This window comes from Oncorhynchus clarkii, chromosome 29 (genome assembly GCF_045791955.1).
Source record: "Oncorhynchus clarkii lewisi isolate Uvic-CL-2024 chromosome 29, UVic_Ocla_1.0, whole genome shotgun sequence".
NCBI classification, from domain to species: domain Eukaryota; kingdom Metazoa; phylum Chordata; class Actinopteri; order Salmoniformes; family Salmonidae; genus Oncorhynchus; species Oncorhynchus clarkii.
In genome coordinates, this window is record NC_092175.1 from 27,792,324 (window position 1) to 27,809,157 (window position 16,834).

Genomic DNA, 16,834 nt, shown 5'->3' on the forward strand with positions numbered 1-16,834 from the left:
GGCTGAGTGGGCTGCAGGCCCTGGTGCCTCCTGGTACGGTCCTTCTCTATACAGGACCTCCAGACCGGGACAGGGGCAGTAACATGGAGCTGCAAGGGAGATTCCAGGGGAAGTTTGCCTGAAAACATCTCCAACAGAGCAGTGAGGCAGGATGGTGTGGGCAAACATGGAGCTTGAAGTGTATTCACGAGGTGGGGTTACAGCTGGAACTACAGCTAGTGAGTGCAGTGGGTGTGAAATAAGATGAGAAGGGTGCAGGCAGGCAATTAAGCAAACACCCTCATTCCCATAAACACTGGGCCATGAAGAGGGCCAGAGGCCATTACAATCTGCCCACAGGGGTAATAAGGCCGTGGGAGCAACACACTGAATCCTCTGTAGCATCACATATACCACAAGTAGAGACTGTAATGTAAACACATGATAAACACAATCTAGCAGATATGCACTCACACGCATAGATTAAAATGTCAAGTAAGCTATGGTTGCCCTTCCTTTGACCTGTGTGTTGTCATAACAACGACTGACTGATTCATACTGACCCGTTTTCATTTGATATTAATAGTTCAGATTATGCATGCAATCCTGATGCATCATTTATGGCGCGATTTTAAAACTCTACCATGAATGTGGCATCAGAATGTGTTTCATCATCAACTCTGTTGTTTTAGAAAGAGAAGTTGAAAGAGAAAATTCAATATTCATGTAGTTCGGTTCAGCGTCAATGTAAGATCAGATGAATGGAAGTTCCCTCAGATGAGCATCAAGCAGAAGTTTAAAGGAGCCCACTGTTCTCTATAAGGCCCACAACTATGTTGAATATGGCCACGGTCCATGCTTCGTAGCTATGTTCAACCATGCTTTCCATCTAATCCCACTAATACTTGGAGGACCTTCAACAGTCACCGAGGTCCATTTGCAGGCTCCAATCCTAGCCTTCAACAGTGTGCTGTAACTTTTAATCGACTTAACAAGGTCAATGGCGTGTAGATGTGAATGGCGTCAGGCTTCTAGTGCCAGGATGTGACCTCAGGCTAAAGTTATGACAGGAGGTTGACAGTGTGGGACCTGTTGTAATCACTGATGTCACGTGTGTAGAAATGTCACAGACACTCTTGATTGGCTACTTGCTACACAGCAGTGTATGATGGGGATGTTGAAATTAGGAGGACAGATAGACATACTTATTGGAATGTCTCAGTAAGGAGACTTAAATAGCTCTGTAGCAAACCAATACTGTAAGTCACAATATAATGCACGTAAAGTGCAGAAGTGAAAAGATAAACAGTAACCAGGTTTTCATACAACCTTTTTATGCGAGTAAAGAGTACATGTCGGAAAAACATTTTCACTACAGGCCTGATGGAAACAGCAAATTTGCGGGTAAATGTTCCAATTGTCGACAAACAAAATACGCTAGACAAGGTGGGATCTTTACGTGTTTATATAATTAATTATGCAAGAAATGGCGCAAATATTGATATAATAACCATCATAGCGAAGTAAACTTGGAGTCACGCGATGACATGTTATGTGGTCCTCCCTCTACGTCTCGAGATGCGATGGAAACCCATTTAACTTGTATTTGTTATTAGTTCATTGGGAATTTAACTGCAAAAGTATTTTTTTGCGTGCACTATTTCATCACTTTTATCCGCAACTAGTCAATTTGATGTGAATACATCTCTGGTGGGGCATTTTTTGAATATTTGCATAAAAATCTGTCGGCAATTGGATGGAAAGCTAGCCAGTAACCACGTCTCTGTCCACAGTTTTATGAGAGTAAAGACATACCGTATAAACAAAATCACGACAGCTGTGATAGAAACAGGAAGTTTCGGTACAATTTTATGAATGCTGACAGATAATTTGATCGTTGGACATAGTGGGATCTTATAGTGTCTGTAAAATGTATTATGCGAGAAATAACAGTGGAAATGCCATTTTGCACAAATATTGATATAATAATCATCATATCGAAGTAAACGTGGAGTCACACGATGATGTGGTGTGTGGTCCTCCCAATAGGACTCGGGAAACCGTGCAGTTTAATTGCTCTATGATCTTGATGCACCTTTCCAATAAATATTGATGGTCTTATTTTGGTGACATGATGATCGATGCTTGACTGCCGTTTGACAAATACAAATATTTTCACTGTTATCCATAATCTCATCATATTCTCATCCTATGACACATCAATGGTACGTTTTGTTGTTCCTTAAGGTTCCATTTTAGGACCACTATTGTTTTCACTATGTTGTTTTCACTATATATTCTACCTTTGGTGATGTCATTCGGAAACACAATGTTAATTTCACTGCTATGCGGACGGCACACAGCTGTACATTTCGATGAAACATGGTGAAGCCCCAAAATTGCTTACCCTGGAAGCCTGTGTTTCAGACATAAGGAAGTGGATGGTGACAAATGTTTTAACTCGGACAAAACAGAGATGCTAGTTCTAGGTCTCAAGAAACAAAGAGATCTGCTGTTTGATCTGACAATTAATTAGCCTTGATGGTTGTACAGTCGTCTCAAGTAAAACAGTGAAGGACAGCGATTACTGCCTTGAGCCTTCTTGGGTATGACGCAACAAGCTTGACACACCTGTATTTGGGGAGTTTCTCCCATTTTTCTCTGCCGATCCTCTCAAGCTCTGTCACATTGGATGGGGAGGGTTGCTGCACAGCTATTTTCAGGTCTCTCCAGAGATGTTCGATCGGGTTCAAGTCCGGGCTCTGGCTGGGTCACTCAAGGACATTCAGAGACTTGTTCTGAAGCCACTTCTGTATTGTCTTGGCTGTGTGCTTAGGGTGTTGTCCTGTTGGAAGGTGAACCTTTTCCCCAGTCTGAGGTCCTGAGTGCTCCTGAGCAGGTTTTCATCAAGGATCTCTCTGTACTTTACTACGTTCATCTTTCCCTTGATCCTAACTAGTCTCCCAGTCCCTGCAGATGAAAAACATCCCCATCACCATGCTTCACCGTAGGGATGGTGCCAGGTTTCCTCCAGATATGATGCTTGGCATTCAGGCCACAGAGTTCAATCTTGCTTTCATGTGCCTTTTGGCAAACTCCAAGTGGACTGTCATGTGCCTTTTACTGAGCAGTGGCTTTTGTCTCGCCACTCTACCATAAAGGCCTGATTGGTGGAGTGATACAGAGATGGTTGTACTTCTGGAAGGTTCTCCCATCTCCACAGATTGCTCAGTTTGGCCGGGACTGTTCCAAACATCTTACATTTAAGAATGATGGAGGATGCTGTGTTCTTGAGGACCTTCAATGCTGCAGAATTTGGTACCCTTCCCCAGATTTGTGCCTCGACACAATCTTGTCTCTGAGTTCTACGAATATTTACTTTGACCTAATGGCTTGGTTTTTGCTCTGACATGCACTGTCAACTGGGACCTTATATAGACAGGTGTGTGCCTTTCCAAATAATGTCCAATCAATTGAATTTACCACAGGTGGACTCCAATCAAGTTGTAGAAACATCTCGATGATCAATGGAAACAGGATGCACCTGAGCTCAATTTCGAGTCTCATAGCAAAGGAGCTGAATACTTATGTAAATAAGGTATTTCTGTTGATAAATCAGAAAATATTTATGAAAACCTGTGTGTAGATTGCTGAGGATTTTTTTTTATTCAACTCATTTTAGAGTAAGGCTGCAACATAACACAATTCGGAAAATGTCAAGGGGTCTTTCTGAAGGCACTGTATCAAGAATGTTTCAAGGGAAGCTTTTGTCCATCTTCATAAAAATCTGAAACATTTTGTAGAAAAATCATGCAGAAAAGCTAATCCATGCTTTTGTCACTTATTGATTAGACTACTGCAATGCAATACTCTCCGACTATCTGGATAAAGCACTAAATAAACTTCAGTTAGTGCTAAATGCGGCTGCTAGAATCTTGACTAGAATCCCAAAAATGTTTAATATTACTTCAGTGCTAGCCTTTCTGGCTTCCTGTTAAGGCTATGGCTGATTTCAAGGTTTTACTGTTAATCTACAAAGCATTACATGGACTTGCTCCTACCATCTTTTCGATTTGGTCCTGCCTTACATACGGTACCTACACGTACGCTATGGTCACACGACGCAGGCCACTTTATTGTCCCTAGAATTTATAAGAAAACAGCTGGAGGCACTGCCATCTCCTATAAAGCTCAATTTTTATGGAACGGTCTGCCTACGCCGTGAGAGATGCAGACTCAGTCTCAAACTTTAAGTCTCTACAGAAGACTCATCGCTTCAGTAGGTCCTATGATTGAGTGTAGTCTGTTTCAGGGGTGCAGTGGAGTGACGAACTGCCCTTGCTGTCTCTGCCTGGTTCGCCTCTCTGCACTGGGATTCTCTGCCTCTTAACCTATTACGGGAGCTCAGTCACTGGCTTACTAGTGCTCTTCCGTGCCGTTCCTAGGAGGGGTGCGTCACGTCGTGCCAGGCTTTTTCCGCTATACTTGACTTGAGTGGGTTGAGGCACTGACGTGATTTGCGCTCCCTCGGGCTTGGGCGGTGGAGGAGATTGTAGTGGGCTGTACTCAGCCTTGCCTCAGTGTAGTAAGTTGGTGGTCTGTTGATATCCGTCTAGTGGTGTGGGGGCTGTGCCTTGGCAAAGTGGGTGGGGTTATATCCTGCCTGGTTGGCTCTATGCTGCAATACTCTTATGTGCCGTGGGCCTAGGGTCAGTCTGTCCTATCTGTTGAAATTCTTCTGTCTTATCTGGTGTCCTGTGTGATCTTAAGTATGCTCCCTCTAATTTTCCCATCTCTCTTTCTCGCTCTCGCTCTCCCCTCGCGGAGTACCTGAGCCCTAGGACCATGCCTCAGGACTACCTGTCCTGATTACTCCTGGCTTTCCCTATCCCCAGTCCACCTGGTTGTGCTGTTGATCCAGTTTCAACTGTTCTGCCTGCAACTCACTCACTATATTCTCCACCCGGCACAGCCAGAAGAGCCTGCTTCCTCTCTAGGTTTCTTCCTATGTTCCTGCCTTTCTAGGGATGTTTTCCTAGCCACCATGCTTCTACATCTGCGTTGCTTGCTGTTTGGGGTTTTAGGCTGTGTTTCTGTATAAGAACTTTCTAAATAAATTTGATTTGATGTAGACTAGCCTATCCACACAGCCTACCAGCACTGTATCTGTGAGCTGTTGTCTAGAGCGCACACGCACAACTATCGGTAGTTGAAAATGCCATGGAAACGCATGAAACTTTCGAGTATATGAATACTTTAGCGAAAAATACATTTGTGTGCACAATGTCATCACGCCCTGTCTTTATGCAGATTTGAGAATATTTGCATGAAAATCTGTCGCCAAATGGATGGAAACCTAGCTAGTGATAGACATTATTTGATTACTCAAAATAGGGAGGAGCTGGCTCAAAACTCAAAGGCCTGCACAGTAATTATCTACTTACATTGCTAAATGTGTGTGTAGAATAACTAGTGTAGGATCCCATGTGATAGCATGGATGTGATGTGTGTGCTGAGTGGAAGATGTCTCTGTGAGATGTGTCCTGGCAAATGAAAAGGTCAGTTTCTCTCATTATCTGTTCTATCTGTGCAGATCAGTTCACTGTGAAGCTCAGGCCTGTGTAACTGTGATCATGCAGGACCCGGACCTAGTTTTAGTTGTCCATTATGGTCCAGGTCAAAGCCACTACATGGTACATACTGTATCCTTCATAGTGTTTCCTACTGTAGCCTATGTCACAGGAAAACCTTAAAGTGATTAACATGCACTGTCAAACGCCCCAAACCCTTGTTTCCCTCTCTCCCAAAACACCATGATCCGAGAGAAGGAGAGAGAGATGAAGAGAAGGAGATAGAAAAGGAGCCTGTAGGACCATGTTTTATTTGTCTGCTTATCCCTCCCTATGCTGAAATGTCACCAGGCTCTTAGGGCACTAAGAGCTTAATGGAGAGCCAGGTATTTGAGGCTCTCTGCGCCTTCATCTGCTCAAGGGTTCTTCTACACAGAGCTCTAGTTATCAGGTGTTGTAATATTCTCTGATGTTGGACTCAAGGTGGGGAGTTTAGAATGGTTTCACCGTGAAATGACCATGAATTCACAGTGAATGAAATGTGTCATCTAGAGTCCAGAGACTGTCAGCTGGCGTTGTTGGATTTCGCAGGAATTTTGGGGAATTTACTTGGAATGCCCAACAGACTACAAAGACCACCGCGAAGTCCCACAAGTCTAAGAAGCTGTATTTAAAATAAAAAGCGGAAACCATGGCAGCATAATTGACTTTAGGATTATTAGGGAGACAATTAGAAAGTTTAGTTGTCCATGAATTTAAAAAAAACAACATTTTACTCCAGCTTGCTGGCAAACATTGTGAAAGAATGCAGAATTACTCAGACAAAGGACACATCCAAGTTTGTGGTCTTCATTCCTTCACTGAATTTTTTATTATTTTTTTTTTTCAACTTTATTTAACCAGGTAGGCAAGTTGAGAACAAGTTCTCATTTACAATTGCGACCTGGCCAAGATAAAGCAAAGCAGTTCGACACATACAACGACACAGAGTTACACATGGAGTAAAACAAACATACAGTCAATAATGCAGTATAAATAAGTCTATATATGATGTGAGCAAATGAGGTGAGATAAGGGAGGTAAAGGCAAAAAAAGGCCATGGTGGCAAAGTAAATACAATATAGCAAGTAAAACACTGGAATGGTATATTTGTAGTGGAAGAATGTGCAAAGTAGAAATATAAATAATGGGGTGCAAAGGAGCAAAATAAATTAAATAAATACTGTAGGGAAAGAGGTAGTTGTTTGGGCAAAATTATAGGTGGGCTATGTACAGGTGCAGTAATCTGTGAGCTGCTCTGACAGTTGGTGCTTAAAGCTAGTGAGGGAGATAATGGTGTTTCCAGTTTCAGAGATTTTTGTAGTTCGTTCCAGTCATTGGCAGCAGAGAACTGGAAGAAGAGGCGGCCAAAGAAAGAATTGGTTTTGGGGGTGACCAGAGAGATATACCTGCTGGAGCGAGTGCTACAGGTGGGGTGATGCTATGGTGACCAGCGAGCTGAGATAAGGGGGGACTTTACCTAGCAGGGTCTTGTAGATGACATGGAGCCAGTGGGTTTGGCGACGAGTATGAAGCGAGGGCCAGCCAACGAGAGCGTACAGATCGCAATGATGGGTAGTATATGGGGCTTTGGTGACAAAACGGATTGCACTGTGATAGACTGCATCCAATTTGTTGAGTAGGGTATTGGAGGCTATTTTGTAAATGACATCGCCAAAGTCGAGGATTGGTAGGATGGTCAGTTTTACAAGGGTATGTTTGGCAGCATGAGTGAAGGATGCTTTGTTGCGAAATAGGAAGCCAATTCTAGATTTAACTTTGGATTGGAGATGTTTGATGTGGGTCTAGAAGGAGAGTTTACAGTCTAACCAGACACCTAGGTATTTGTAGTTGTCCACGTATTCTAAGTGAGAGCCGTCCAGAGTAGTGATGTTGGACAGGCGGGCAGGTGCAGGCAGTGATCGGTTGAAGTGCGTGCATTTAGTTTTACTTGTATTTAAGAGTAATTGGAGGCCACGGAAGGAGAGTTGTATGGCATTGAAGCTTGCCTGGAAGGTTGTTAACACAGTGTCCAAAGAAGGGCCAGAAGTATACAGAATGGTGTTGTCTGCGTAGAGGTGGATCAGAGACTCACCAGCAGCAAGAGCGACATCATTGATGTATACAGAGAAGAGAGTCGGTCCAAGAATTGAACCCTGTGGCACCCCGATAGAGACTGCCAGAGGTCCGGACAGCAGACCCTCCGATTTGACACACTGAACTCTATCAGAGAAGTAGTTGGTGAACCAGGCGAGGCAATCATTTGAGAAACCAAGGCTGTCGAGTCTGCCGATGAGGATGTGGTGATTAACAAAGTCGAAAGCCTTGGCCAGATCAATGAATACGGCTGCACAGTAATGTTTCTTATCAATGGCGGTTAAGATATCGTTTAGGACCTTGAGCGTGGCTGAGGTGCACCCATGACCACCTCTGAAACCAGATTGCATAGCAGAGAAGGAATGGTGAGATTCGAAATGGTCGGTAATCTGTTTGTTGACTTGGCTTTCGAAGACCTTAGAAAGGCAGGGTAGGATAGATATAGGCCTGTAGCAGTTTGAGAACCTGCTCTGTATTGCAGAGTTGACTCTACCTGTGTAATGGTCTGCTACAAATTGCAGTCTTGTTAAACGTCTTGTTAATGGTGTTGATGCGGTGCTGATATTAGGCTGTGATTTGATTTGTATTCACTGGGAAATGATTTCCATAAGGGCATCCTCTAAATGACAGTGTAATGTGTGTTGCGATTGAAGTGGTCCCTGGGGATTGGCCATGCAACACAACACACACACATTCATCTACAGAAAGAAACACACATACATGTACCACTCTCACAGGCATGCATGTACCCTCACACCCAGTGCTCCCACAGGCACCTGTCTGTGCCTCAAAAATGTGCCATGAATAGATGAGAGGCCTCCTCTCCAAACACAAGCTGTCAGACACAGAGATGGGTAAATATCACACTGCCAATCACTGGTTGCCATGGATACCATTCTCATCTCTGTCTCCCTCCCTCTCTCTCTGCAGGTTTCAGGATGACAGGGGCTATGTGTTGTACCCCCAGATAGGGGATCGTCTAGATCTCATCTGCCCAGCCTCCAACCCCCAAGGCCCCCGCTCCCCCAGTGAGTATGAGTACTACAAGCTGTACCTGGTGTCCACACGCGAGCAGGCTGACCGCTGTGAGGTGATGGGCGCGCCAAACCTGCTGCTCACCTGTGACAAGCCCAACAGTGACATGCGCTTCACCATCAAGTTCCAGGAGTTCTCCCCCAACCTGTGGGGACATGAGTTCAAGACCCTGCAGGACTACTACATCATAGGTGAGGGGATGTGTGTGCGTGTGTGTGTGTGCATGTGAGAGAGATGATGGGATGTGTGTGTGTGTGCGTGTGTGAAAAGGCACACGTTTTAGAAATGTCAGGTATGCACAATGGAAGCACTATCATTACAGAACACCATGGAAACACTATAATTACAGAACAACATGGAAGCACTATCATTACAGAACACCATGGAAATGCTATCGTTACAGAACATCATGGAAACAATATTGTTACTGAACACCACGGAACACTAGCATTACAGAAAACCATGGAAACACTATTGTTATGAACACCATGGAAACGCTATCGTTACAGAACACAATGGAAATAGTATTGTTACAGAACACCATGGAAACATTATCGTTACAGAACACCTTGGAAACACTATCGTTACAGAACACAATGGAAACACTATCGTTACAGAACCCCATGGAAACGCTATCGTTACAGTACAAAATGGAAACATTAATGTTACAGAACACCATGGAAACATTATCGTTACAGAACACCATGGAAACTCTATTGTTACTAATCACTATGGAAACACTATCGCTACAGAACACCATGGAAATACTATCGTTACAGAACACCATGGAAACACTATCGTTATCGAACACAATGGAAACACTGTCATTACAGAACACAATGGAAACACTATCTTTACAGAACACCTTGGAAACACTATCGTTACAGAACACAATGGAAACACTGTCATTACAGAACATAATGGAAACATTATTGTTACAGAACACCATGGAAACACTATCGTTACAGAACACCATGGAAACATATTGTTACAGAACACAATGGAAACACTATTGTTACAGAACACCATGGAAACATTATTGTTACAGAACACCATGAAAACTCTATTGTTATTAATCACTATGGAAACACGATCGTTACAGAACACAATGGAAAAACTATCATTACAGAACACCATGGAAACACTATCATTACAGAAATCCATGGAAACACTATCATTACAGAACATCATGAAAGAGCTATCATTACAGAACACCGTGAAAACACTATGGTTACAGAACACCATGGAAATGCTATCATTTCAGAACACCATGGAAGAGCTATCGTTACAGAACACCATGGAAACACTATCGTTACAGAACACCATGGAAACACTATCATTACAGAACACCATGAAAGAGCTATCATTACAGAACACCGTGAAAACACTATGGTTACAGAACACCATGGAAATGCTATCATTTCAGAACACCATGGAAGAGCTATCGTTACAGAACACCATGGAAACACTATCGTTACAGAACACCATGGAAACACTATCGTTACAGAACACCATGTAAATGCTATCGTTACAGAACATCATGGATAAACTATTATTACAGAACACCATGGAAACACTATCATTGCAGAACACCATCGAAAAACTATAATTACAGAATACCATGGAAACACTATCATTACAGAACACCATGGAAACACTATCTTTACAGAACACCTTGGAAACACTGTCGTTACAGAACACAATGGAAACACTATCATTACAGAACACAATGGAAACGCTATCATTACAGAACATAATGGAAACATTATTGTTACAGAACACCATGAAAACTCTATTGTTATTAATCACTATGGAAACACGATCGTTACAGAACACAATGGAAAAACTATCATTACAGAACACCATGGAAACACTATCATTACAGAACATCATGGAAAAACAATAATTACAGAACCCCATGGAAACACTATCATTACAGAACACCATGGAAACACTATAGTTACAGAACACCATGAAAGAGCTATCATTACAGAACACCATTGAAAAACTATGGTTACAGAACACCATGGAAATGCTATCATTTCAGAACACCATGGAAGAGCTATCGTTACAGAACACCATAGAAACAGTACCGATACAAAACACCATGGAAACACTATTGTTACAGAACATCATGGAAACGCTATCGTTACAGAACACCATGGAAACACTACCGATACAAAACACCATGGAAACACTATCGTTACAGAACACCATTGAAACACTATGGTTACAGAACACCATGGAAACACTATGGTTACAGAACACCATGGAAGAACTATTATTATAGAACACCATTGAAACACAATCGTTACAGAACACCATGGAAACACTATCGTTACAGAACACCATGGAAACGCTATCGTTACAGAACACAATGGAAACATTATTGTTACAGAACACCATGGAAACATTGTTGGTACAGAACACCATGGAAACTCTATTGTTATTAATCACTATGGAAACACTATCGTTACAGAACACAATGGAAAAACTATCATTACAGAACACCATGGAAACACAATCATTACAGAACACCATGGAAACACAATCATTACAGAACACCATGGAAAAACTATAATTACAGAACACCATGGAAACACAATCATTACAGAACATCATGGAAAAACTATTATTACAGAACACCATGGAAACACTATAATTACAGAACACCATGGAAACACCATGGTTACAGAACACCATGGAAGAGCTATCATTACATAACACCATGGAAACACAATCATTACAGAACACCATGGAAACACTATCATGACAGAACACCATGGAAAAACTATAATGACAGAACACCATGGAAACACTATCATTACAGAACACCATGGAAACACTATGGTTACAGAACACCATGGAAATGCTATCATTTCAGAACACCATGGAAGAGCTATCGTTACAGAACACCATGGAAACACTACCGATACAAAACACCATGGAAACACTATTGTTACAGAACATCATGGAAACGCTATCGTTACAAAACACCATGGAAACACTACCGATACAAAACACCATGGAAACACTATCGTTACAGAACACAATGGAAACACTATGGTTACAGAACACCATGGAAACACTATGGTTACAGAACACCATGGAAGAGCTATCATTACATAACACCATGGAAACACAATCATTACAGAACACCATGGAAACACTATGTTTACAGAACACCCTGGAAAAACTCTAGTTTTCAAAACACAATGGAATCGCTTTTGTTACAGAACACAATGGAAACATTATGGTTACAGAACACCATGGAAACACCATGGTTACAGAACACCATGGAAGAGCTATCATTACATAACACCATGGAAACACAATCATTACAGAACACCATGGAAACACTATCATGACAGAACACCATGGAAAAACTATAATGACAGAACACCATGGAAACACTATCATTACAGAACACCATGTAAACGCTATCGTTACAGAACATCATGGAAACGCTATCATTACAGAACATCATGGAAACACTTTGGGTACATAACACCATGGAAACACTACCGATACAAAACACCTTGGAAATGCTATCGTTACAGAACACCATAAAAACACTATCGTTACAGAACATAATGGAAACGCTTTCGTTACAGGACACCATGGAAACACTACCGATACAAAACACCATGGAAACACTACCGATACAAAACACCATGGAAACGCTTTCATTACAGAACACCATGGAAACACTACCGATACAAAACACAATGGAAACACTATCGTTACAGAACACCATGGAAACACTATGGTTACAGAACACCATGGAAACACTATGGTTACAGAACACCATGGAAGAGCTATCATTATATAACACCATGGAAACACAATCGTTACAGAACACCATGGAAACACTATCTTTACAGAACACCTTGGAAAAACTATTGTTACAGAACACAATGGAAACGCTATCATTACAGAACACAATGGAAACATTATTGTTGCAGAACACCATGGAAACATTATTGGTACAGAACACCATGGAAACTCTATTGTTATTAATCACTATGGAAACACTATCGTTACAGAATACCATGGAAACACTATCATTGCAGAACACCATGGAAACACTATTGTTACAGAACACCATGGAAATGCTATCGTTACAGAACATCATGGAAACGCTATCGTTACAGAACATCATGGAAACGCTTTCGTTACAGAACACCATGGAAGGGCTATCATTACAGAACACCATGGAGACACTACCGATACAAAACACCATGGAAACACTATCGTTACAGAACATCATGGAAACGCTATCGTTACAAAACACCATGGAAACGCTATCGTTACAAAACACCATGGAAACACTACCGATACAAAACACCATGGAAACACTATCGTTACAGAACATCATGGAAACGCTATCGTTACAGAACTCCATGGAAACACTACCGATACAAAACACCATGGAAACACTATAGTTACAGAACACCATGGAAGAGCTATCGTTACAGAACACCATGGAAACACTACCGATACAAAACACCATGGAAACACTATTGTTACAGAACACCATGGAAATGCTATCGTTACAGAGCACCATGGAAGAGCTATCGTTACAGAACACCATGGAAGAGCTATCGTTACAGAACACCATGGAAACACTATCGTTACAGAACGCCATGAAAGAGTTATCGTTACAGAACATCATGGAAACACTATCGTTACAGAACATCATGGAAACACTATCGTTACAGAACACCATGGAAGAGTTATCGTTACAGAACACCATGGAAGAGCTATCGTTACAGAACACCATGGAAGAGCTATCGTTACAGAACACCGTGGAAGAGCTATCGTTACAGAACACCGTGGAAGAGCTATCGTTACAGAACACCATGGAAGAGCTATCGTTACAGAGCACCATGGAAGAGCTATCATTACAGAACACCATGGAAACACTATCGTTACAGAACACCATGAAAGAGTTATCGTTACAGAACATCATGGAAACACTATGGTTACAGAACACCATGGAAGAGTTATCGTTACGGAACACCATGGAAGAGTTATCGTTACAGAACATCATGGAAACACTATCGTTACAGAACACCATGGAAGAGTTATCGTTACAGAACATCATGGAAACACTATGGTTACAGAACACAATGGAAACACTATTGTTACAGAACACCATGGAAATGCTATCGTTACAGAGCACCATGGAAGAGCTATCGTTACAGAACACCATGGAAGAGCGATCGTTACAGAACACCATGGAAACACTATCGTTACAGAACACCATGAAAGAGTTATCGTTACAGAACATCATGGAAACCCTATCGTTACAGAACACCATGGAAGAGTTATCGTTACAGAACACCATGGAAGAGCTATCGTTACAGAACACCATGGATGAGCTATCGTTACAGAACACCATGGAAGAGCTATCGTTACAGAACACCATGGAAGAGCTATCGTTACAGAACACCATGGAAGAGCTATCGTTACAGAGCACCATGGAAGAGCTATCGTTACAGAACACCATGGAAACACTATCGTTACAGAACACCATGAAAGAGTTATCGTTACAGAACATCATGGAAACACTATCGTTACAGAACACCACTGAAGAGTTATCGTTACAGAACACCATGGAAACACTATGGTTACAGAACACCATGGAAGAGCTATCATTACATAACACCATGGAAACACAATCATTACAGAACACCATGGAAACACTATCATTACAGAACACCATGGAAGCACTATTGTTACAGAACATTTCAAGAAAATGTAATGCTGTACATTTATTTTTCTGCTCCTTAACATTCCAGTTTGTCATGCATTTCTGTGTCTCTATGAGAAATAATTTCCATATGTCTCTCACAACAGTAGTGACAACAGATCAGCCCCTCAGGGGTGGCAGAATGTGTGTGTGTGCACGTGTGTGTGTGCACGTGTATGTGTGTACACGTGTATGTGTGCACGTGTGTGTGTGTGTGCGCACTTGTTTGTGTGTGTGCACGTGTATGTGTGTGTGTGTGTGTGTGTGTGTGTGTGTGTGTGTGTGTGTGTGTGTGTGTGTGTGTGATGTCTGGGGCTCAGGAGTGTGTGTACTCCCCTGCATGACAGTAGCATGTCAGCAGATCTCTACATGGGCATGCTCTGATCCAGCCATGACAGACAGCGACGAGACACTATGTCACTCACATCACATCCACTCCCCACACTGGGGAAATATGGAAAGGCATGATGATACACTCTTGTATTGCAAATCCAAACAAGAGTGTTTGGAAAATATGTCTCAGCTCACTGCATGTAGACCAGATGCATTTTTTTCTTCAATTGAATCTTTACAAAGGTTATGACATGGTTGTATATTCTGATGTGAGCATTCTGGCATAGTTTTGCCTTCTACCTTTATGACAGATGCTAGATGGACAGATGCTAGTATGTGGGTGTGTTCATGCGTGTGGCGTGTGTGTGTGTTAGTGTGTGTGTGTGTGTGTGTGTGTGTGTGTACGTGCGTGCGTATGTGTGTGAACCTAACCATGGGGAAATCACATTTAATTAACCTATCTTGGCATTTGTTAATTTTTCCAATATGGCAGTAATGAGTTGGAGCACTGAGAGACAGAAAGCTGGGCGAGGAGAGGGAATTCACTCACCGGCCTGCTGTTTTACATATTTGCATAAACATGTTGAGGTCATTTGTGCACTGGTGTTTAATTGACCGTAATACACCATGGAGAGCTCAAGGACACAGTGGGGGAATGACCCAGTCGACTGGGACTCCAGCCCACAGCTCAGAGTCAGGCAGCTAGCCATACCACAGCCACACTTGACCAGCAAACATGGCACTCAGGGCCAAAGCTGCAGGTGTGTGTGTGTGTGTGTGTGTGTGTGTGTGTGTGTGTGTGTGTGTGTGTGTGTGTGTGTGTGTGTGTGTGTGTGTGTGTGTGTGTGTGTGTGTGTGTGTGTGTGTGTGTGTGTGTGTGTGTGTGTGTGTGTGTGTGATGTGATGTCAGCTTTTCTAGCTTTGGGTTTCACGTATTGTGCTCAGTAGTGATTTTGCATCCGGCATCCGGTTAGATAAATTCAGATGATGCAGGTATGTTGATGCAGTTGAGGCAGTTGATGCAGGGGGTGGCAGCTAGCCTAGGGGTTAGAGCTTTCTGCCCCTGAACAAGGCAGTTAACCCACTGTTCCCTGGTAGGACGTCATTGTAAATAAGAATTTGTTCTTAAATGACTTGCCTAGTTAAATAAAGGTAATATATATATATATATATATATATATATATATATATATATACAGTGCCTTGCGAAAGTATTCGGCCCCCTTGAACTTTGCGACCTTTTGCCACATTTCAGGCTTCAAACATAAAGATATAAAACTGTATTTTTTGTGAAGAATCAACAACAAGTGGGACACAATCGTGAAGTGGAACGACATTTATTGGATAATTCAAACTTTTTTAACAAATCAAAAACTGAAAAATTGGGCGTGCAAAATTATTCAGCCCCCTTAAGTTAAAACTTTGTAGCGCCACCTTTTGCTGCGATTACAGCTGTAAGTCGCTTGGGGTATGTCTCTATCAGTTTTGCACATCGAGAGACTGATTTTTTTCCCCATTCCTCCTTGCAAAACAGCTCGAGCTCAGTGAGGTTGGATGGAGAGCATTTGTGAACAGCAGTTTTCAGTTCTTTCCACAGATTCTCGATTGGATTCAGGTCTGGACTTTGACTTGGCCATTCTAACACCTGGATATGTTTATTTTTGAACCATTCCATTGTAGATTTTGCTTTATGTTTTGGATCATTGTCTTGTTGGAAGACAAATCTCCGTCCCAGTCTCAGGTCTTTTGCAGACTCCATCAGGTTTTCTTCCAGAATGGTCCTGTATTTGGCTCCATCCATCTTCCCATCAATTTTAACCATCTTCCCTGTCCCTGCTGAAGAAAAGCAGGCCCAAACCATGATGCTGCCACCACCATGTTTGACAGTGGGGATGGTGTGTTCAGCTGTGTTGCTTTTACGCCAAACGTAACGTTTTGCATTGTTGCCAAAAAGTTCAATTTTGGTTTAATCTGACCAGAGCACCTTCTTCCACATGTTTGGTGTGTCTCCCAGGTGGCTTGTGGC

The 16,834-nt window shown here is 42.2% G+C and overlaps 1 protein-coding gene across 1 annotated transcript in view; it reads left to right on the forward strand.

The window, feature by feature from the left end:
- Nucleotides 1-16,834, forward strand: part of LOC139388733 (ephrin-B2-like) — a 61,548-nt gene that overhangs the window by 25,321 nt on the left and 19,393 nt on the right. The window contains exon 3 of the mRNA XM_071135605.1: nucleotides 8,616-8,911. Coding sequence (XP_070991706.1) covers nucleotides 8,616-8,911 — 296 coding nt within the window. The remainder of the gene's footprint in view (nucleotides 1-8,615; nucleotides 8,912-16,834) is intronic.